Source organism: Glossina fuscipes, unplaced genomic scaffold (genome assembly GCF_014805625.2).
Source record: "Glossina fuscipes isolate IAEA_lab_2018 unplaced genomic scaffold, Yale_Gfus_2 0, whole genome shotgun sequence".
Taxonomy (NCBI): domain Eukaryota; kingdom Metazoa; phylum Arthropoda; class Insecta; order Diptera; family Glossinidae; genus Glossina; species Glossina fuscipes.
Genome location: NW_023998414.1, coordinates 946976 through 970017, shown reverse-complemented (window position 1 = coordinate 970017; position 23042 = coordinate 946976). Strand labels below are relative to the sequence as shown.

At 34.0% G+C, this 23042-nt stretch overlaps 3 protein-coding genes across 5 annotated transcripts in view; 2 read left to right on the top strand and 1 right to left on the bottom strand.

Moving 5' to 3' along the window:
* The first annotated feature begins 1094 nt into the window (after window positions 1-1094).
* Window positions 1095-3889, top strand: LOC119641650 (clusterin-associated protein 1). The gene is made up of 3 exons (XM_038040441.1): window positions 1095-2251; window positions 2334-3614; window positions 3685-3889. Exons 1-3 carry the CDS (start codon window positions 2230-2232, stop codon window positions 3792-3794), a joined length of 1413 nt encoding a protein of 470 aa, XP_037896369.1. The 5' UTR covers window positions 1095-2229; the 3' UTR covers window positions 3795-3889.
* Window positions 3876-23042, bottom strand: part of LOC119641644 — a 30041-nt gene continuing 10874 nt past the window's right edge. Inside the window, exons 3-5 of the mRNA XM_038040431.1 lie at window positions 4695-4767; window positions 4519-4632; window positions 3876-4454 (exon numbers count right to left, since the gene is read on the bottom strand). Of these exons, the coding sequence (XP_037896359.1) occupies window positions 3954-4454; window positions 4519-4632; window positions 4695-4767 (688 nt within the window). The 3' untranslated portion in view covers window positions 3876-3953. The remainder of the gene's footprint in view (window positions 4455-4518; window positions 4633-4694; window positions 4768-23042) is intronic.
* On the top strand, window positions 5716-9176 carry LOC119641626 (protein phosphatase 1H). 3 transcript variants are annotated; one of them, XM_038040414.1, is made up of 4 exons: window positions 5749-5788; window positions 5933-7249; window positions 7307-7969; window positions 8230-9176. In XM_038040414.1, exons 2-4 carry the CDS (start codon window positions 6019-6021, stop codon window positions 8313-8315), a joined length of 1980 nt encoding a protein of 659 aa, XP_037896342.1. In that variant the 5' UTR covers window positions 5749-5788; window positions 5933-6018; the 3' UTR covers window positions 8316-9176. The 3 variants fall into 3 exon arrangements, 2 of the variants coding, with proteins under 2 accessions (XP_037896334.1, XP_037896342.1); XM_038040406.1 differs by having other exon boundaries at window positions 5716-7249; XR_005247866.1 differs by having other exon boundaries at window positions 5717-7249; window positions 7307-8146; window positions 8230-8296.

Here is a 23042-nt window from a genome sequence, read left to right as displayed (position 1 = left end):
TTATTGCACGCGACTCACCCGGTGATCATCAAGCCCAAATGGAAATGGAATAATACGACGATTAAGGCTAATTTGAACAAAAATATTGATTCGATAACTTTCAAGGTTTCTAATCCACGGTGCAGGATGAACGCTGTCGTTGTAATTAGCTCTGAAGGAGAAGAGGAACTAAGCTGAATCATAGATTCAAGTTAACAGATATATTAGTTTCAAGCATGAAAATGTAGAGTTGATTGATAAACCGCGCTGTCAGAATCCTATTTTCAAAGAGAACGTTTCCAGGGTTGTGGGATTCTGCGAGATAAACAGAAATGACAAAGTACATTTTAGCGCTGACTTGGAAACGGATTGTGCGATACGATTGGAAACGATAATTGTAGAGATAGATTATGCATCCGTATGGGATGGTGCGGAGTGCAGCGGAGAGCGGAGATAATTGCATGTTGCGGATCCACGATGCAAAGGATTGAAAAAATGATAGAATTGGTTTCAAATGTCATGGTAAACATAAGTCAAGGGAAAGCAACTGGGGCCCTATTGCCAAGTGCATAAACTGTAATGGGTCTAATGAGAAGTCTGGGCTAAGTTTCGAGGTAGATCATTCAACGATGAGTAAATCCTGTCCAGCTTACACTAGCAATATTAATCAGGGTTTAAGTCATAGTCACGGACAAAGAGGCAGATTGATGATGGATGAGTTTTCCATCTTGTATGAATACATTGTTTTGTGTGGTGACTTTGTTGTGAATTTTCTGCAAGTCAGTTTCCCTGGCAGTCAGTTGTGCGACCTGATGGCATCTACTAAGCTACAATTAATAAATTAAAGACCCACGCGTTATGCTTCTAATTGTAAGCGGGATCTCTTAGATCCCGCGTCTATCTATGCACTTCTTCTGTTCTTCAATATGATCAATTCCCGTTAGGCGGAATATCTCACCACGTGCTTGCCATTCAATTTTATTAAGCGATTGGAAGAGGGTTAACTTTTAGTCATAGACATAAGAAATGACTTAACGCAAAGCGATTATTTAATGCTTTCTTCAATGTTGGTTTGCGAATGAAGTTAAGAGGGCGATCAAACTTCGAAATGTTGCCTACAAAACCTGGAAACTTTGCTCTAGTCCTATCAATTGGTTTGCTCTAGTGCTATCAATTGGGGTGCTCTCTTGCAGAGATTCAGGACTCCCTATATAGACATGGCGTTGCTTATCAATTCCGACCCTTTACAATGGACGCAGTGTGGAAGGCTGTTTATAGTATTAAATCTAATGCTGCCGATCACGACAAAACATCTCTAATTCCAGAGGAGGGGACCACTTTCATTTACTAACAAACCTAACAAACTTGATCGCCATCGGACTGAAACTATTGTAAGAACTTCGCTTTTCCAACAGTAAATTATCATTTACGATGTCATATGTGAGTTCCACAAGCTCATCAAATATACGTAGAGTGCATTTTTAGAGCTGTGCAAAGATTTGAAGAAACTGACCCACAAATTTAATGACCTTGAAGATATTTTTAGCAACAGTTACCATCACTGGGAAGCAGCCGTGAAGATGTTACTTCATCCTAACCCAATTGTTGGTCTTTGGTTTCAACGGTTTAGAAGGTCAGATCGAATGGGACTTCCTGTCACACCCAGCGCACTCACCCGATATGGCGCCTTCTGATTACTACTTGATCAGATCCATGCAGCATGGCTTGACTGGCACGCGGTTTCGCAATGTTGAAGAAGTGCGAAAATGGATCGATGATTGTATCATTCCCAAACCAATATCGTTCTTTCAACGCTGCATAGTCATGTTGCCGCAAAGTTGGGAAAAAGTTATAGAAAATGGTGGAAAATATTTTGGTTAAGGTATATTGTCCTAAATTTTCGCAATAAATGCCATTTTCAAATGAAAAAGTTCTTAAAATTAATGCAAGCACGTAATATTTATAATCATTACCTTATATACGGCAACATACCTGCAACACTAGTTGCTTTTATATATACATGCATACATAGTTTGTTGTGTTATTTATGCAACCTAGCGACTTTCAGTTGCCTGGCGACTTCTTCAGTAGACACGAATCTACGCAAAAAAAAAAAAAAAAAAAATTGTCATAAACCACAACACACCACTCTTTCAAAGACAAGTCTTGGACTGTTTCGGAAATTATTATTAAGAATTAGTTTTCTATTTTTTAAAAATAAATTTTTATTTATTTATTGTCTTTTTCAAAATGTCCTTTAAGGAGGTTCGAGGTAATATATTCTAACTTATTTTAACACTATTTTATGAACTTTCTCGACTGAGCTTTTTTTTCTTTTTTTCTTAAATTTCTAGACTTAGCTGAGCATTTAAAACTATTGGGTTATCCTCATCCGTTTCCATTGCAAGCTTTATCCAGTAATTTTGGCTGCTTGGCGTCATTCTATGTTGTGGCTGAAGTTATCCAATGGTTGGCTGGTCTTTTAGAACCGGGTATCACCTTAGCGGGTAACATTCATACGCAAGAAGAACGCGTTTTACTTATACGATCTGGTACGGAATTTTTTGTCACAAAATCCGCAGTCAAACTGAATCCAAGAAAATTGTACGCCGCCTCTGCCGTAACCGCAGCTGAATTGCAAAAAATTACCCGTCTCCTTATAGCTCCCGAAGCGATTGATATCAGTGCTGATGAAGAGAATTATCATAGTTTAAATCAAGTTGACATTGGTGATAAAATGAACGATTTAAGAAAGGCTCGTGAGCTCTCTTCGGAACTTACCCAACGCGGTGCTATATTGCATGATCTGTTGTTAAAAGAAGTGCGTAATAAAGAGATTAGATTATCACAAACCAATCGACACCTCGAATTGTCCGGTGTAGAGAGAACTTTAAAAAATGCTATAGCGTCCGCTCAACTAAAGTTACAATCAAATCGGGCTCAGCTAGAGAATGCTCGCATTGAATTGAACGCCCTTAATTCCAAATTGCAGCGTAAAAGGGCGGAATTGGATAGAACTAAACAGCGTTTGGAAGCCTTGCAAAAGATACGTCCTGCCCATATGCAAGAGTTTGAGGAATATGAAAAGGAGTTGAAAATACTATTTCAACATTATTTCCTACGTTTACACGTTAGAGATGCTTTGAAGGCTCAATTTGAGGCGAGAACAAAGAGAGCTACGCCGGCTTCGTCGCCAATATTACAAAAACCAGCTGAGAATTCAATTCCATTTCTACCGGAAGGTCTATTGGCGGACGACGATGAAGATGTAGATGACGATGAACCTCAATTAGAAGATGGAGTGCCTTTCGGTTTAGATGCCGAAACATCTGATGTACGTGACGAAGATATGACCGTAAGTAAAACTCATCATCGTTTCACTGAAAAAAGACCAGGAACAGCTACAATAACTAACGTTCGTGGTCGTAAGAATGCTACCGCTACAATAAAACGTGGAAAAGAGCGTCCTAGTTGTGAACGCCGCAAGGATAATGAATACGAAGACAGTTCTTTCGGCAGTTCCGATAGTGAACTCGATATGGCCGAAATCTTGGGTGAAATTGGCAGTAATCGCACTGCCGGGCTCGGTGTTATATCCAAGTCAAATTTAAATGAGCTAGAGGACGATGATGATTGTAAGTTGTTGTTGTAGTACCTAGAATTCTTAACTTATTTTACTTATGGCTTATTAAATTGAAATTGCAGTTGATTTAAATTCAATGGAAAGCATAAGCATTTCAAAAATCACGGGAGATTTACCGCTACGACCAAAGACTGCTGCCAAACCTGAACATCACAGTGATGAAGACTTTTAAGTGAAAATTTTGAAAATGTATTTTATTAATATTATTTTTAATAATATAGAGACGATAAAATTTTCTTAACAATACATATATAGTACATATGCTTGCATATACAATCGCATTAAGTATATATATATATATACAGTCGTTATATTCCATACAATCCCTTGTCTACATGACAACATCACGACAAACAATTTTGGTTTTTGATGAAGATCTTGTAGGATCGGTGCGACCATAAGTTTCACTACCGCCGGATGAAGATGTATAATCCATTCGATTAGCAGGTTGGGAACGTTCTTGCCGAGCCAAAAAATTATCTGCTATAGCTCGGTCCAATCCCGTATATTGAAATGACGGATTGCCATCAATAACATCAGCATCTGATTTGCGTCGTTGCTTGCGTTTTTCATCGGTTTTGCCAGAACGCAACAATTGAGCAACACGGCGTTTGCGCCGAGCTTCTGTCGACTTTGAACTTTTAGCAGTGCGAAACGTACCTGGCATACTACCAGGTGTGGGTGGTGGAGCATAAATAATTGGCATAGAACTAGCCCTCATATAGGGTAAAGTGTAACCACGATAAGCAGTTAGGGCATGGGTATGGGATGGTGAAAGCAACGGAGGAAGCGCCTGTTGCGTCGACATCATCACACCCCGATGCGTTGGTAACTAGACGAAATTTAAGTCTTTAATAAAAAATTGCAAAATATATTTAAAATTTTAAATTAATCACATTAGCTGGCGCTGGTATTAACATAACTGGTCTGGTTGCGGGGGCTAATTTTGGCACTGGTGTAACCATATTATTGCCGTACATCCACAAGGTAGTTAATTTCTCTTGAGTTCCCTAAAAATGCAGGAAACTTTATTATAACACATAAAAGTAAGCATTTTAATTAACTTCTCTACCTTATCAGAATTTAATACCAAATTATTAGTATTTGCTTTTATAATAATGTCATGCAGTTCGGCATTTTTTGACCTGAAAAAAATAAAAGAAGAACAAAAAAAAATGTTTGAATTATGCAAAAGTTAACATTGACGTTATTTTATTTCTTTTAAAGTATATATGAATGCACATATAAATAATTATAGTAACGTTCACTACATCTAAATCTTGAGAGCAACTATAGCAAGTGTATCCACTCGCGCTCGTTCACTCCCTATCGTAACAAGTCGAAATTACGAGTGTAAGCTCATCATCTGTTTCTTTTTTTTCTACAAGTTGAACTTCTGCGAGTTTTATTAACAACCCTGTTTTATGTATTGCTATGGAGACTTTTATTGTGACTATTGCTTTAGATATGTGAGTTTCGGTAATTAAGACTTGTATCTACTATGTACAAAATCGCATTAACTTGTTGATTATCTACACGTTTTCTTTTTCCACATTTGTCAAATTAAATTTTTTTCGCTAATTCGTTGAAACCAAGCAAGATATCGTCTCGATTCAAATACGGCAACCGTAGTCTCCAATTGTTAATGGTTTCGTTTGTGGCAACGCTATGTCGAAAAACATGTAAAAAAACATTTAACTAAAATAAAGGCCTGTGTAAAATATAACACAAATTGATAAAAATTTTCAGTAATTACTTTAAAATAAAAATTCTTTAATGTAACCGCAAATATCCGAAAAAACCAAAACCAATCAAGGCTGCAACGGGTTATTCCAAAAAAATTTATAGTTTGTAATATGTGTAAATAAAAGAAATAGAAAAATCATAGATAAGAAAATTTTTATTGATTTTTCGAATAATTGCCTGTGTGTGCGTAACAAAAGAAACGTTGAAGAAAACTTTGCTTTAGTTTTTGATTGAAAGCAAAAAAAAAAAAAGGAAAACAAACACAAAGATATGTCGAAAATTCAATAAATTTTAATTAATTTCGTTAAGACAGCATTTTTGGAAAAATATTAATTCGGAAAATATATATACAAAAAAAATTCTAAATTTCATTGAATACGTGGCACAAGGCAAAAAGAAAAATCTAAACAATTGGGAAAAGTAAGTGCTCCCCTCTCAATCATAACTATTTTCGGTTGATGGGATACTTTAAAGACACTCCTAACATAACATAACAATAAATTAGTTTATTTGCTGTTTAATTAGTTTTTTGTTCATCTACATCCGCATATAATATTCTTATAGAGTGCGTGTGAAGTGTTGGGTGGTAGCGATTATAAACGCAGTAACCAAACGAAAAAAATTTAAAAGAATCGAGACGTCAAAGGAATATGTTTGCTAATATCAAAAACCGTTTGGCTTCGGTTATAGCGCCTGATATGCCAGCACTGCCTTCATCTAGTGATCATCATCACGCACATCGCATTACTTCAAGTAGTTATCATCAACGTTTAGTCCATCAGCAACAGTTGCAAGATAAATTTACCTACAGCCGCCCTCATTTTTTGCAATTACTTACACCCGATGAATTGAAGGCGTCAGCTGACCACAACGTCAGACCAATCATTGTGCCACGTGATATATCATTGCTACCGTGGGGGACAGGCTATGCTGAGTGTGTCAATTCCGGTAAATCTGAGTGGAACGAAGATCAAGGAGCTTTTTGTCGCCAGGTGTTATCAGATCCAACCCACCGCTATCCCGATTTACCATACACCTATTTCGGTATATTTGATGGGCATGCCGGTTACGGTGCTGCTTTGGCTGCTTCACATCAATTTCATTACATATTACATGAAAAGCTGGTGGATTGTTTAGAGATGTTGTTACTACGTGAGGGTATGGAGGATGTGGCTCACACATCTCTTCACAGCCCGAATACTGCAAATAGTATTCCACATCCAAGTCAATTTCATCGTACAGTTTCCAAAGATGAACTCATCATGGGAGCTTTGGAAAGTGCCTTTTTCCACATGGACGCTCTGATAGCTCAAGATAAAGATCGTTATCGGGACGCTGGGGGCTGTACGGCTTGCGTATCACTGTTTATAAACGGAAAGATGTACGTTGCAAACGCAGGGGACAGTAGGGCAGTACTATGTCAACGTAAAATATCTGTTGAAAATGAAAAGATACCGAATGCCGAGGCAATCGGTTCGGAGGGCTCCTATGCGATACCTTTCTCTTTTGATCACACTCCTGAAACAGAAAGAACCCGTCTGTTGGGTGTAGCTCAGTATAAGCCACATCTAATGGGAAAATTCTATGTAGCCATGGAATATGCGAAAAGACCGCATGAAAAAGACTTGGGCCAACGTATATTATGTCGTCAAGGCACAATGAAAGGATGGACCTACAAAACGTTAACACGAGACGATTTAAGAATGCCGGTGGTAACTGGCGAAGGAAAACGTTCTCGCTTACTTGGCACTCTAGGAGTAACAAGGGGTTTCGGTGATCATGATCTTTTAGCAATCGCAACTGGTACTTTACTTAAACCATTCCTAACACCACAGCCAGATGTTAAATATAAAGATCTCACAAAAATCGTCAGCATTCCAGGTAAGTTAAAGTAATTGAAACTAAACTGTGATGGCTTCTTAAATCTTTCTGTTGAAGATGAACAAAATGAAGACGGTGATTATGGAGTATTAATTATGGCGACTGACGGTTTGTGGGACGTGTCGGAAAATGATGCGGTGGCCCGTACGGTATTTCAAACACTACACAAATATCCTACAGAAAGACATCGTTATACTATGGTAGCTCAGGAACTTGTAGCGAAAGCACGTGGGAAAATTAACGATTACGGACATTGGCGTTTAGCCGATAGTAAGGCGGCTGCTACCGTAGATGACATTTCTGTGATGGTTATACCCGTTTATCAGTATTATAAGGAGCATATCGAATGGGAGCAACGGTGTGCGCGGGAATATCGTGAACGTTTAAAACAAGAGCAACTTGCTCAATCGGCTGTCGAAGCTAAGGAAGTAGATGCTGCTAACACTGCGGGTGTCCTGGTAAATGGTACAACAGAAATGGCTCAAGTGATAGTAGAATCACCTTCTTTAGGGCATGAAACAGTTGAAAAGCTATCTAGAGAAAATGAACAGGATGCAGGTACTCTACAAACTAAAGAGCAAATGGAGAAAAATGTCAGTAGGATCGCTAATAATGCGGAGGAGCAAGTTAAGGAGACAGTGCAAGAAATCATAAACAAAGTTACTGAAGAACTTGATACAGTAAATTTAATCGAAAATAAATCGACGGCGAACGAAAAAGGTAACTAAGTATTTTACGATAAACTGACGTAGCAGCAAACATTAATGATAATCAAGAAAGACTGAAACATTCGTAAAGATTTAATTTGAATTTTATTAAAGAAAAAATTCAAAAACTCTTAAGTACAGATGGAACGGAATGTTAATGAAGCAAATGTAAAAGAAAATTAAAACAAAAGTAAATATTTAAATAATTTCCATTACACTTTGTTAAATAATAAATTCCTTTAATTAAAATGAAAACTTTTTCTTATATTTAAGCCTTCGTAGTGCAGAGCAAGTCGCCAAATAAAACAAAACGCCCGAAACGTCAAGAGGATAAAAACAGACAGCCTGATAAACGTTAGCAAATGAAACGCTCGACTACTTTATATGTACACCTCTATATCTATATATATATATATACGTATTTAAAATTAATATATAAAATTATACATATATATATATATATATGTATATGTATGCATAGATAGATATTTGGAAAAGGAACACACAACAGCATTTTTGTGTTTTAGTTTTTTGGTATGTAAAGCTAGTTACACACAGTAAAACGATAACAACTGCGTTCGTAGATAATAAGATTGAAATTAATTTATAAAATTAATTATAAGGGCCGTATTCTTACCGCGCATGTAGAGATCAACTAAAACAAGACAGTTCTCAAAATGTAGGCGTTACGGACGCACATACACATACCTCCTCCACTCCCTCTTTTTTCCACATACACACACACACACACACACACATACACAAACACGCACCTACACACTTACATATGTAATTAAGCTTTGCAATGAACGAACCCCTATACCTTCCTTGAAAAAATTGATTCTCCTCTTTTGATAGAATTTAACTGTAAATTATTTTAAATATAAATTTCACTAAAAAAAAAAAAGAAAACAGTAACGAATAAGCAAATCATACTTAATGAGTGAATATTATTACATAGCTTGTAAATTCTTAGACAAAAACTAAAAAATAAAATCAACGATAAATGCAATATGGACAAACAACAAAAACATTTTAGTACATATGGTATTGATATGTAATTAAATTGATTAATAATATGCATAAGATTATCAAAAGTAATAAAAAAGGAAAAAAAAAGAAAACTTAAAAATTATCCCAAAAACTAACTTTTAATAAAAAGCAAAAATAAACCCTTTAAATTACATTCTCCTACATGTTGTTTGTCAGTTGAAGAAAAATGTATTTCATGGACTTTTCACATTAATCTTCACTTAACATATACATATGTATATATATAATATACATATATATATATATAATATATATAATACAGAGGTGCATTCTTTGTTTGCCTTATAAGTGCTAGCATATGTAACAGATACGCACTTATAATCCAAAAGAGTTTCGTAATCTATTTTGCAATTTTTAATATTGCAGATAAGTGAAGCCCTTTTATAATAGACGAACTCGATGTAGATAAGATGTCCAAAAAAAAAATTCATTTGATTTATATAACTTATACTAAATGGTTGATGCGGTGGGATTAAAAGCGGTTTTTCGAATCACTTCCCGCATTTTTCGACAATGATTTTTATGAGCTTTTCGAACGCAAATGTATTGGAATTACGATATACTTTAGCGAAAGTACGTCACCGTACAATATCGGGGTAACGCGGTATCTAATATGATTTGCATATAAGTAGCGGTGTTCGAACACATCCGATAAGCAAATTTTTTTTTTTTTAATATAAGATAGCTACGACTTTGTAGGCAAGTTTAACAGCACCACAGCCGCAACGTATTATATAAGCGTATATAAGCATTTTATAGCATTTCTACGGCATAATTTGCATACATTAGCTTTGCTCATGATGTACACCCTTTAGACTAGTTTTCTATTCGTAACACAAACTTTTAGGATTACGTACCGCCTACCTTTATATATGTAAAATTGAGGTCGGGAACATAGTTGCGGCCGTCAACATATTTGTGAAGGAAATTTTATTATATTTTGTTGTTTTAGTTGTAGCTTTGTCTTATAGTTTTCACATTATCTACTAAATGCGTATATGTACACACACGCATACCTATATAAATTTGTTGTTTGCTGTCTGATAATTGCTAACATGTAAGAGATATAGGTTATGCTCTAAAATAGTATTAGAAAGAGAAGCCACACGACTGCGGTTGGGCGCTGAGAAAAACAGCGACTTATTTCAAAGTACCATCTTTAACCTAAGTGCAACTGTATAAATTATCACAACCAGGTGGTTGAAACCCGTTTGCATTGAGGTTTGCGAGAAAAACTATGTTTGGCGGAAACTTTACTTCTTCTGACCAAATTCTTACAAGCGATGAGCAGTGGATTCGCTACAATATTTTAAATTATGAATCAATTTACGCTAGCCAACTGGGTGTTCAATAATGGATTCAATTGTGATGGAATTTGATGGGGATATGCAAAAAGTCATGATATTGCGAGTTTTCAGTTCGAAAAATGATATATGAAAAAATTCGCTTAGGAAAAGTTTTCGTAGTTCTGCCCTCCTCGCTGTTATAATAAGCAACCACTACTCTCTCAATAGACGATTTATTGTTTAACCGAACGACAATGTACCGAAATATGCCTCAAAAGATCATCTATTCTTTCCACATAGAATTCATGTTGTTTCTAAAGGACAGGGGAAGCAACCCGTAGCGATGGGTAATATTCCGAGTAGTAAATGTATTATTAGTTTTTTTGTGATAAGGACTCGAATACTGAAAAAAAGAAAAAAAAAAAAACGACTGCAATTAAACACCTAACATATATATATGTAATGGATGCACAAATAAATTTCTTTTGCGTTTTTTGATAAAATGCAACTTTATTTAAATCATCACTTGTTATAAAGCTCAGTAAACGAAGCATGGATCATCATTATGTATAGTCTTTCGCCATTTATCAGACAGCTTATGCATGCTCTCGCGGTAGAAACTTGCCGGTTTGGAGCCGAAATAGCCATTGAGCCATTTTTGCATATCTGCAACTTTGTAGCGGTGGCTGATTTGCTAAATGCGACAGCATCGATCTGAACTAGCGGTAATCGAAAGTGGACCAGATCTGGACAGTATAACGTTTGCAGTAAAACTTTCCATACCCAGCTAACAACTATTTACATGATTGTGTTTGTTGGAGACGGACAAACGTATACCAATTTTCGTTACTCGCCCGACTACAAGTTTTTGCCTTAAATCTTGCGAACCATTTTATAGCTACTTCGTAGTTTACCGCATTTTCGTTCCAAGTTTTTGCTGCTTTCTATTGCCGCCAGTTCATCCAGTTAAAAACATAGCAAAACGCATTGCCGTAAATTACTTCCATACCTTTAAACTTTGATATATACTGAGGCAATAACTTATAAGCAACTGTTAGTTACACGACATCTTAGTTATCGATCCGTTATAATTTCGGGTAAATTGAACGCGACAGATACGTTTTATGAAGCAATCAATTTCGGCGGAAAGAATTCATTTGTACACGTACTGTAATATTCAAGATTCTGTTTGATAAGAGTTAAGCGACAGTCAAACAATTCTTTAGTAATTGTGGGACTATCAACGCATCAATAAAGTAAAATGTTGTCTGCGATCTGTTAAATAGTTCTAACAAGACTCGAAAATGTATTTCAAGATCAACGTTTCTTTTATGTTAAAAGATCACCAATTGCAAGCTCTCTGAGTATTGATATGTAACCATATAGATAGACTTCATTCATTAACTGGGTAATGTACAGAAGTTCACACCAGATATTGAGTAAAGTGCTTTTTATTTCTTCTTGATTAGCGGTACATTTTCGTTAATTTCTCTTTGTAAATGGAACTTCTTACATACACATGCAAATTTGAAAATTGGAAATAAGAATAATCGGTCCGCTAAGATAGTATCTACGTAGAGGTCGTAAAAATCGCAAATAACGATTTAAAATTTTACAAAAGTATTGAAGATGTTTGTCTACAGCCTTCACTACCCTTAAGTAATCGCTAATAGGATATCGCCAACCATATGATTGATTGGCTAATTTGCAATGACGGTTCAGAGCAGATCATACGCTCGATATTGCAGACATCAGCATGTGTGATTGACTTACTTCGATGGATGATTTCTAGTAAGCGGTTTGATCCCTTGTCTATTTGTTTATTTATTTACTTATTTACCGAATTAGATTGATTTTTAAAAATAAATCCTATCTTCTCACTACGAATGAAACAAAGTACATGTGTTAATAAACAAGAGAAGAAGAAGAAGAAAAAAAAAAAAAAACATTTAAACATTCAATATGGAGGCACACTTCCAAACGGAATATATGTTGGGATTGAATCTCTAAACTAATCCAAATATAGAGAAGCTTGGCAACCAATTACGGTAGACATATTCTAAGAATCTTGCGAAGTTTTAACGATTAACAGTTAGTTGAAAGGCGACGCGACATAGATAAAGCTTGTTTTGATCGAAATTAAGGAAAGAAATTGAGTTATAAAGAAGTTATCTAGAAGAACGACTGAGAAGGAGACACCAAGAATAATCCCATGTTTGTCTATTGAGTGTATAGCTAGCAAAACCGGCACATTTTCATAAGAAAGTAGCGTGTAGTAGAAGCGTGTCCCAACTCAAATTCTTTAGCGCACAAACTAGGAATTATTTCTGAATTGACTTAAATCTGAGTCAACATACCATATAACTGAGGGATATTCAAGCATTGATCTCACAAAGCTAATGAGTAACCTGCTGTGAAGCTCTCTAGATCATCGTTCAATAAAGCCAATTACAAGCCTATTTTTATTAGATAGTTAGATAGCTCAGTGTGTAAATTAAAACGAATTTTCTGATTAGACAATACGACAAAATCAATAAATGAATTCACATTTTCAATATTTGTATGAATTGATGAAATACTCAGACGACAATGAATTCCGTGTAGAGGGAGAAGGAACGCTTAATGTCATAAAATTTTCCGAGTAAAAGAATTTTACATTAACCGAACTGTATCAGCGAAGGGAGGACACGGTAAATAGCAAGGAGTCTAAGTGGCTCACTTGAGATCCCACCCGACTTCGCAGAAATTCATCAGTTGTAATGGAGTTGAAAAGAATTTTGAACGATCTGTTATGGAGTTAAGAGCCTATCCAGCCTATCAATTTCAATAAAAGTATGAAGGAAATCTCAAGGCCTGGAATTTACAGCTGAATAACTAATAATAATTAAATAATGAAAGATTTTATGGTAAATTACTTTTAGAAAACAATTCATTAAATATAATAAAACTGACCAGGTCTTCAAGACTATATGATGATTAGTCCATTTCAGGTGGTCTAATTCCTTGAGACTCCTTGAGTCAACATAGAACCGTTTTAATACCATATCTTTTTTCTTATTATGAAATACATACATTATGAATTTCGTTTATGAACAGCTATTAATGAACAGTAGAACTGTTTAAGTCCTAACAAAATATGAACGTTTTTAGAACGTTTTTTATGCTTATTTCACGTATTATAAAAAATTCTGTACCCCATCGATCATAATTTGTAGGAAAGTTTTCTACACGTACCATATACATGCGATTGGCCGACATGGCTGACAATCATTCGCACATCATATGGTTAATATTTGGAAATAGATTGTGGGCGTAGTCCCAATCAATCTGTACGATATCGCTAATCAATCATACGCCCATGGCAGACTTGATAAATGGTACATGACCAGTTACTTGCAACAGATTATACGATTAAGACAACCTAGAGACACGCATAGGCAAATCAACGGCTGCCTTGACTGCCTCTTGCCGAAGACTCTTAACTTTTATAATGTGTATTAAGTTCTATATATGTATGCATAGGTTCTTTTTTTTTTTTTGTTTTTTCTGCGAGAAGGAACTTTTCAGAATTATCAAATACAGGGGATCGTAGTAAAGTCGGGATTGAAAGAGTGACCAACAAAATTAGAAATGTTTAATCTTGGCCTGGTCGATAGCACGATGATAGAACAGCAAAGTTCAGAGCTTCCTACCCTACCCTAAATCGAGTGATTGGAAGCAAAGCAGTATCGATTGTCCACTCTTTAGATGTTGTGTAACAATTTTGTTTTATTTAGAAAAAATGCGGCGGGTCAGAGGAAGCTATATAGCATAATAAGTGACATGATTCGACGGTCGTTCGTTCAGTCGTTGATTTTATGTTTTATAACTTGAATATTTCATTTATAAAATTATGCTAATGAATTATTTTAATTGTAAATCGGAATAATAGGACACGGAATGTTGAGTATATGCACACATTACAAGGTACTCGCTCGATGTTTAGACGTGACATAAACAACAATTTAAACCTTTTCTTATGCTTCTGCGCCGAAGGTCATTCTAGCTTTTCCACTGCAGAGTGTTTGCGTTTCTTTTTTGTCTGTCTGTATCCCCGACTTTGCGGAATAGATGCATATCAGTTAGTTTGTAGCTTTTCTTTTGATTTCATATATTTAACGTATATTATAAAAAAAATTTAATTTTATTACATTATAATGTTAGGTAGGCGTGGTCAATTTAAGCCATTTTTGTGCAAATACTATAACACTGAAGCCCGTAGGTTCCGTTTTGCGATCATGTTTGAGAATGCTTACAACCAGATATTACACACACACAAACGGACAGTTGGACATGCTTAAATCGATTCAGATTATTTGATACTTTGTGGCTGTGGCTGAGAACTCTTTTTGGGCATTGCTAGTGTTTTAACAATATCAATATATATTTTATCGGATTATTCGGGTGAAGATATTAAAAATTTCCTTTCATATTGCATTTTGCAAACTATCGCTAAGAGCAAGTCGCTCTTAGATAATAAAAAAAAAAAAAAAAAAAATGTAAAATGCAATGGAAAGGAATGCATGCAAAGGTAAAAAGGCAAATGCTTAAGTACTTTTTAAAAAGCGCATCACATAACATTGAAATCATTGAGGGACATGTACAAATCTAACCATCTTTGCTAGATAACATAATTATACATCGACTGTGGCAGACAGAAGGGTACAGGTAAAAAGCTCAATGGTATGAAAGGCATGATTTAATCATAAATAACATTAAGCTGATATGTTGCCTGCCACTAGAAGCTGTTCAAGTATTATAAATTTAATTAGTAATTAATTTGTTTGTACAAAATGATATTTAGTTATTTAAAAGATTTGCAATATTCGACTGATTTAGCAATGAGAGAATTGTTGATGTTGTGTTTTTTCATAATTTTTTTTTCATTTATTTTTAATTAAAATATTTCTCTCTCCAATAATATTTGATTATAATTTGTTTTAAAGTTTTTTTTTCTCTTATTTTTAATTTTTTTTTAATTTTTTATTTTTTTTTTGTTTAAATTTACAACATACTTAGGAATAATTAAAAACCGTTTGAATACTTCTGAGATGAATGCCTAAACTAAATGCAATAATATTATTATTAAATTTTCTTTTCTTCAATTTTTTAAATGTCTTAGTTAATTTTTTGAATTTACTTGATTTGCTGCTCTTTTTTTTGGTAATAACAATACTTTTTAAATTAATTGCATTTTTTTTTTTTAAATATCATTTTATAAATAGTAGCTGCTTGTCTTGGCTTAGAAAATATTGGAAAATCGAATGCTTCATTCAAACATTTAATTAGTTAACAAATTCTTACTTCTTTACTTTTATAAAAGTGTTTTCATATTAATTAAAAAATTAAAAAAAAAAAAAATTTCTTTTATATAGAACTTTATATTTATTAAATGTGTATATTTATAATGTATAATATAACTTGTTTTTTTTTAATTTATTGTAATATTTATAGCACTAGATTTACCGACGTTTTGCTTACATATATACCTACCTTCAGCAAAACCATTTGTCAATTGTGGCGGGTAACTTTGGTGGGATCGTCACAATTGCAAAAATCGTTGTCTATAACTTTCGATTCCTTGCGTATATATTTATAAAAAAATTTTCTAACTAAATTTGTTGCCAAACAATTTGCGTAAAATAACTTTCGATCCCTTGCATATATATTTATATAGAAAACGTAAATTTTCACCCAAACATTTGCGTCTATAATTTACGATCCCGTGAATATGTTTCTAAAAAAAAAAAAAATGGCATCTTAATGTTCGCTAGAACGGAAATTTCAAAAAAAGTTATCGGGATCGTTCGAGCTTTGTGTTGCTTTTTTCTACATTGTGGGCATGTGTATGCGAACAACATATTCCTAAATAATCGCAGTACGCCTTTTTGTTGTTGCGTGAGAATGTGAGAATTCACAAAATTTACCCGTCAAATTGACAGATCTTGGTAAAACTACGTACATCACGTCTAAAAATCGCAAAGCGGATATGTCTCAGAACAAAAAAAAAAAAAGAGTAGATTTGACATATATTATATATTTGCTGCATTGAATCATCAAAATCCATTGTATAATGGGCATATGACGAAGATATCTTCTGCTTCCGTGTGCAGAATGGTTTAGCTTTTTGTTTCGCCTATGGTAAACATGTCAAATTGGCGGACGCCAGTAAGTCTAGTGTTAATAGGAGATTTTTGTTTTATTAATAAATATATTATCATGTGTGTATACTTTTTAAAATTTTTTTAAATTTAAATAGTTGTTCTTTTTTTTTTTTTTTTTTTTTTTTTTAAGATTTCGTCTTTTGAGTATTGACTGTTTAATTAATTTCTATCTTGATCAATGTATTTGCCAATCAATCAATCATGCTTTTTTTTTTTTCTTTTCTTTTTTTCAGCAAATGTATAAAAGCTTAGCTTTCGAGTATCTATCTGTTAAGGACATTGTATGTGCGTGCGTTTCTAGTCTTTAGTTTAAAATGAAAACTAAAAACGCTGCAAAACTCGTATCACGGTTAGAGGACCAAAACTTGAAAAAAAAAAACAATTTTTTTTTCATTTTCTCACTTCGACCACGTACCGACCGTTCTTTTCAAACTGTTTTCAGTACGAAACTCAACCTGAACGCTATACTATCAATGGATTTCAAATGTTTTCAGGTGTGTGTAGATAATTCTTTGGCAAAAAAATTCTGCTAACATTCGATTAAAATGATATCTTATTTACGTATTGATAACTTTATAATACTGTTACGGAAATCCCAAATCCAGGTCATTCCAGATAATTAATTTTCCCACAAAAAAAAAAAAAAAAAAAATTGCTTAGATAGGGAAAAATCAAGTGCATATTCGCGACGTTTCGTGCAGCTGCCGGCCGATGAAAAAGATTAGCGGAAAAGTAGGTTAACGGCTTAAAAATGAAGCCATGAACTTAGGCAATAGTAATATAGAGACTATTTGCAGAAGGCAGATTCAATCGGACAAGAATCTTCGAGTTGAAGAAGAATATTAGAGTTAAGAATTTGAAAGTACTGCCAAAGAGAAATGTAAATAGTTCTACCCTTAAACAAATTGGTTGTAAATCAAAGGGTCTTGTAGTGAAAACGTGTGAAATGTGTTTCTCTTAAAAAGAATTTCCACGATCCACGAGTGATGTGAACTGCATCCGAGGAAAGCGAATTTCGTAACAGTGCAAATTATAGCAATGGATTTTTGCATCTACAGTTGCACGAAATGTTTTCATGTATAGTTCGGGTGTGGGAAGAGTTTCGCACTTTGATTTTTATTACTACTGTAAATAAGACAAGATTGAAGACGCGCGACTGTTGTTTACCTAAGATTGCGTGAATAAAGTTTTCCCATTCTATTGATCTTTTCCTAATTGCTTCACAACGATCGATATTTTGTTCGAGCAGAAGAGCAGAAGAAGATGAAGTAGAAGATAAGTCATTTGTTTTTGAAAATTTTATTTGACAAATGCATCGACGACGACGACAACAACAAAAAAAGAAAAGTAAAATGCGAAATATCTAATCGAAGGGAAGGGAGACAACGTTTCCCAACAATATAACATGATATTGAAGGATCATAAAGGCAGCTTTTTTAGAGAATGAAGAAATGAAGACGAACGGCTGTGCTGTCACAAGTCACAAGTCACAAGTCACAAAGCACAGCTTCCCTTTTCTTTTCCATTTTTATTTTCGTAGCTCATTGTTATTATATCAAAAAGTTGATATTAAGGAAGTGTATTGCGGCGACTAACTTTTGACAGGTGACAATATCAGAATGCAGCTCGGCAATCATTTACAGTCGAAATTAAAGATCAATGACAGAATATTAAAAATGAAGGCATTTTTTTGATAACGTGGCGCGGAAAGATATATAAAGAAAAGAAGCAGTGAAACCAAGTGAAAACCCTACAGTGATCTACGGTCTACCATTAAATACCCTACACCATCCTAAAGCTATTCATGTAACCGCTTTCAAAATGAGGTGTTGTTTGGAAAAAGTACTCCGATCCGAATCATTTTCAATAGCGTTCGTTCTTGGGCCGAAACACAGCGTATCAAAATTTCATCAAACTATTTCAAACACAGAGTGACAAACAAGCCTAGATAAATTCCGAAAGTGATTTCTTGGGCTAAAATATATCGAAGAAAACTAGACGAACGAACAAGTCAAGATTAAATCAGAAAGTGATTCGAAGTCGATCAATGTAATCAAAGATGGATCTATCGCGCCCGAGTGAAAAAAAAGACGAGACGTGCTTCTCATATCTCACTTAAGTGCTTTTGTTACCGCTGCCGATATTGTTGATGATATGCGTCTTCATGAAAATTAATCGTGCTTCTGAGGAACAAAATTTTGAAGAAAGGGAACACAACCAAGTACACATTTATGGTGCGTTACTTGTGTCAAGCAGCTGGCGACTAGCGAAAAGATTAAGAACAACTGGCAGAAAACTTAGCGCGGAAACGGATCCAACGGGTTCAAAATGTCGCGAGGCAGTACATAGGCACAATATTTGCAGGAGGCAAACTCAGTCGAGAGAGTTGAATTGCAATATTCGAACGGACAAGGCCCGAACGAGAATTAAGGCATTGTGAATATATGTTCCTGCAAATAATTTGTAAATAGATCTCGTTAGAATTGTAAATAAAAACTATACTATCCTAAAAAGCACAATTCAGCGATATGAACCTAATTTCAAAAGGAGTTGAACAGTAACGCGAAATGCCGAAAGGCGGTTGGTTTACTTCACCTTGTCATGATTAGCATTACTACCTAGAGAGTCAACATTTCGACCATGACGACGACCTAGATTTTTTAACTTAACTATAATCATCCTTTTGATATATTTTCGGCTGAAAATTTCAATTCCTTAAAGTTCCTATTTATTGGTTGCGTGGTTGTGAGGAGATATCAATTTTATTCTAATATTTTACATTTTCTGGATAAGGCGTTTTCTAAATGTGACAGCTGCCCTGACACACTTATCATTCGTCAAGAATGTCTAGCTTTTTAGCTATCAGTCGTTCTTTCCTCTTTGCATTCGAATGCTGCTTGATGGATCTTTAAAGGCTTTATTCTGAATGTCGAACGCTTTGGAAAGTGAGCAGCAGACTTTGCTTAAAACTTTCATTTCTATATAGTTTTTGGTCTTTCTTTACAATGGTCTATGCGTTTGCAAATACTTTTCTAGCTCGTTATCTATTAAAAATGATTTTCCTTTTTTTTTTATATTATTATTATTATTATTATATAATGTTGATGCTTAATTGGTTACATGTAAAGAAAAGCAAATTTCTTTTCCTTTCATTATAATAATGAAAAAAGTTGAGATAATAATGATGAAGGTAACATATGATAAGAATGTGAGGTATTATTTGCATATTTTCAACAATAACGTATATCGTTACCTATAAAAACTGAAAGGAGAATCGAGAAAAAAAACTTTTCTGGAGAATGGCATAAGGGCACGAATTATTTTCAGGGGAAAAATTGCTGCCGTGTTCTGATGGTAAATATTTACAAACAAAACTTTTGAATATACGTATCATAGATGAAAAGTTGATTAACAAGATTTCGTAATAAGCTTTAAGTTATGTCGTGCAGTTTGCCTACATTGCGTTGAAGAAAACTTATTCAAACGTAATCCGACCATATCTCAAGGTATAGGATTTTTCCATACTTCGTCGAAAAAGCAAACATTTTTCATTTTTGTCCGAAAATATGGTATACAATTTCTTTTTCTTTGCTTTTTGCATAGAAATGTGATGGACGTTTATAACATTTATTTTCTGAAACACCAATCACACATCCCCACACGAATCGGCGTATAATTATTCTTTTAATTTAATTTAATCATTTTTTTAAACGAAAGTTGAGTATATTCGATATTACGCAGAGTAAAATTGTGATGCTATAAAGCTAGATAATAACGACAAAAAATCGTGAGATGGATGTTCATTTTATATACAAAAAATGTAGCACTTTTTGTGGTTGGTTGTTGACAAATAAAATTTATGTCAATGTAATAAAAACTATACCGAATAAATTTGAATTTATATCAAAATTTAAATTAAAACAAGAATATTGTAATCGGGCAAGACCGATCTGTAAATACCCTATGCTACGTTTTCTAACACAATTCTTGTTTTTATTCTAGAACACAAAAAATTCTTGTTTCTATATAAAGGCAAATTTTTCAAGTGCGTATTTGTGGGGAAGCGGGCCCAAAACGCAACCTAATGTAGTACAAGTTTAATCCTTACATAGGGTAGGACTCAAAAGGACTCAAAGGTGTAAATGATCCAAAAGTTGTACAGTTCATTTTGGTATGAAAAAATTTGGAAGTGAAATGGACGTGACCTATTTTGGAATGTCGTGGATATGACTACGTTTCTTAGCACCCAACTAATCTATATTCCTATTACTAACGACTCCCAAGACAAGAGTTGTATGAATTCTGATATTGTCTTGCTAGGGTTTGTAAGTAACGAACAAAAGGTGCAATTTTTTTTTTCCTCGTAACTTGCACTGTATTGCAGGCAGGCAGGTGCATCGAACGATTTATCTGAAACGTATTTTTAAATCTTTACATAACCATTTTCAAGAGAGAAAAGTAAATATCAAAAAAGATTGGTACGCAGATTTGCAATACGAAGGCAAGATATTGTTCTTATCTTCATGCCGAATATTGTGGACATAAACAGTTAAAAGGTTAAAGCAAGCACACTTGTGCTATTATTTCTTTAAAATTTGAGGTAAATCATACTTGAAAAGATTACAATCTAACGCGAGCTTCCTGGCCGATCAACTGACAAAAGGGAAAAGTGTACCGAAAAAAAAAGAAGAAAAACTTGATGATGACAACCGGCGATTGTCACCAATGAAACGCAAAATATGATAATAACACAAAAGTCATCTTAAATGCCGTAATTTAATAAATTACATTAATAATAAAAATAAATAAATACAAGAAAAAAAAAAACTTAAAAAAATTTTCTTTTTAAAACAAAAACTATATAAATAAAATAAAATAAATACCTTAATGCCAATATGTATATAATTAAAAAAAAAAAAAATATATATATATATATATGTATGATGAACATTAACATTATATGTATGTAATTATGTATAAGAATTTTTCTAAGAAAAAAAAAAAATTATTATATATATATATTATATATATATATTATTATTATATATATATATAAAAAAAAAAATTATTATTATACATATATTTTTTTTTTTATTTTTTTTTTAACATATAAATGCTGAGAATTTCTTATCGTTTAGTGAAAAAGAATTTGAATTTAATGAAGAAATCATGGCGCATACAATTTAGAAGAAATATATAGATTTTAAATTCTTTCACATATTTAAGTAACGATATGCAATTGCTCGCTCACCTCCATTTTTGTATTTTTGTAAAAAACAGGCGAATAGTTTTGAAAGTTTCTCTTGTCTTGTTCGCTTATTATATTTATATATGTTATTTTGTTATTTATTCCTTTCACGAGGAGCCAAAGCTATGCTAATAAATTTTTCAATCTGTTTTTGTGGCCTTCAATATAAAACATTAAAATTCATCATAAATTATTTATATATGTATATATATATATTTATATATATATTTGATCACTCATCACATATTCCTCGTGCTCTTATTCTTCATTTATTATTAGTCTGTTGTTGAAAAATTTCCAAACTTATTAACTAACTAAAGCAGATAGGATACGTTAGGTCTTGCTCTACATTCACTAATACGCATCAAGGATCCTACAAGATATATATATATATATATATTACCTTGAGATTCAACCCAAATTTTGCAAAATTTATATTCATCTATCTATCGATCTATCAGTCCGTCTATTTACTGACGCGTACGTTAAACCCCGATATACAATGACATAGATAAGAGTCGATAATGAATGCGAGGTGTGTTCAAAGAAAAAGGTGACTTTTCAAATATCCTCGGCTATGCATATTTGATTTTCTCGTTTTCCTTTTCTTTTTTTTTTTTTTGTTATCCTGGTACGCATGTTCCCAACCTATGTTTGTTTAGTCTTTCTTGACAGGTTTTCTTGGCGTGGATGAAAGAAGACTCTGTATTAAATCTTGTTGTGAAAAATGAAATGAAGTGCTCCAACTCAATTACCATCTTGACTGTGGCATTTCACGAATCTACGACGGGACGTCAACAACCAACGAAAACGTTGAAGCGGTGAAGAAAATTCTTATGAAGAATAGTCAGTCAGAATTACTGTTAGAGAAGTTACTGAGGATGTCGGCATATTGCTTGGCTCATGCCATGCAATTTTTGCGGTTATTTTGGGCACGAAACTTTATGGATATGGCACCACGATAATGCGCCACCTGACACGCCATCGTTTGTCTGTAATTTTTTTCAGCGTCATTATGTTTCAGTCCGGTATTCATTAGATTTGACCCTTTTCGACTTTTTCCTTTTCCCAAAGTTGCAAAGACCCGTGAAAGGGCGGAGTTTTGACACGATTAAGAAGATAAAGACCGCATCGCTGGAAGAGCTCAGGGCTATACCAAAAATCGTATATGAAGAGTGCGTCGAGAATCGGAAAAAGCGCTGACACAAGTGTATTATATCTAAGAGGGATTACTTTGAAGAGGACAAAATATGCAGTCATATAGAGTCACCTTTTTTTTGAAAACATCTCGTATAA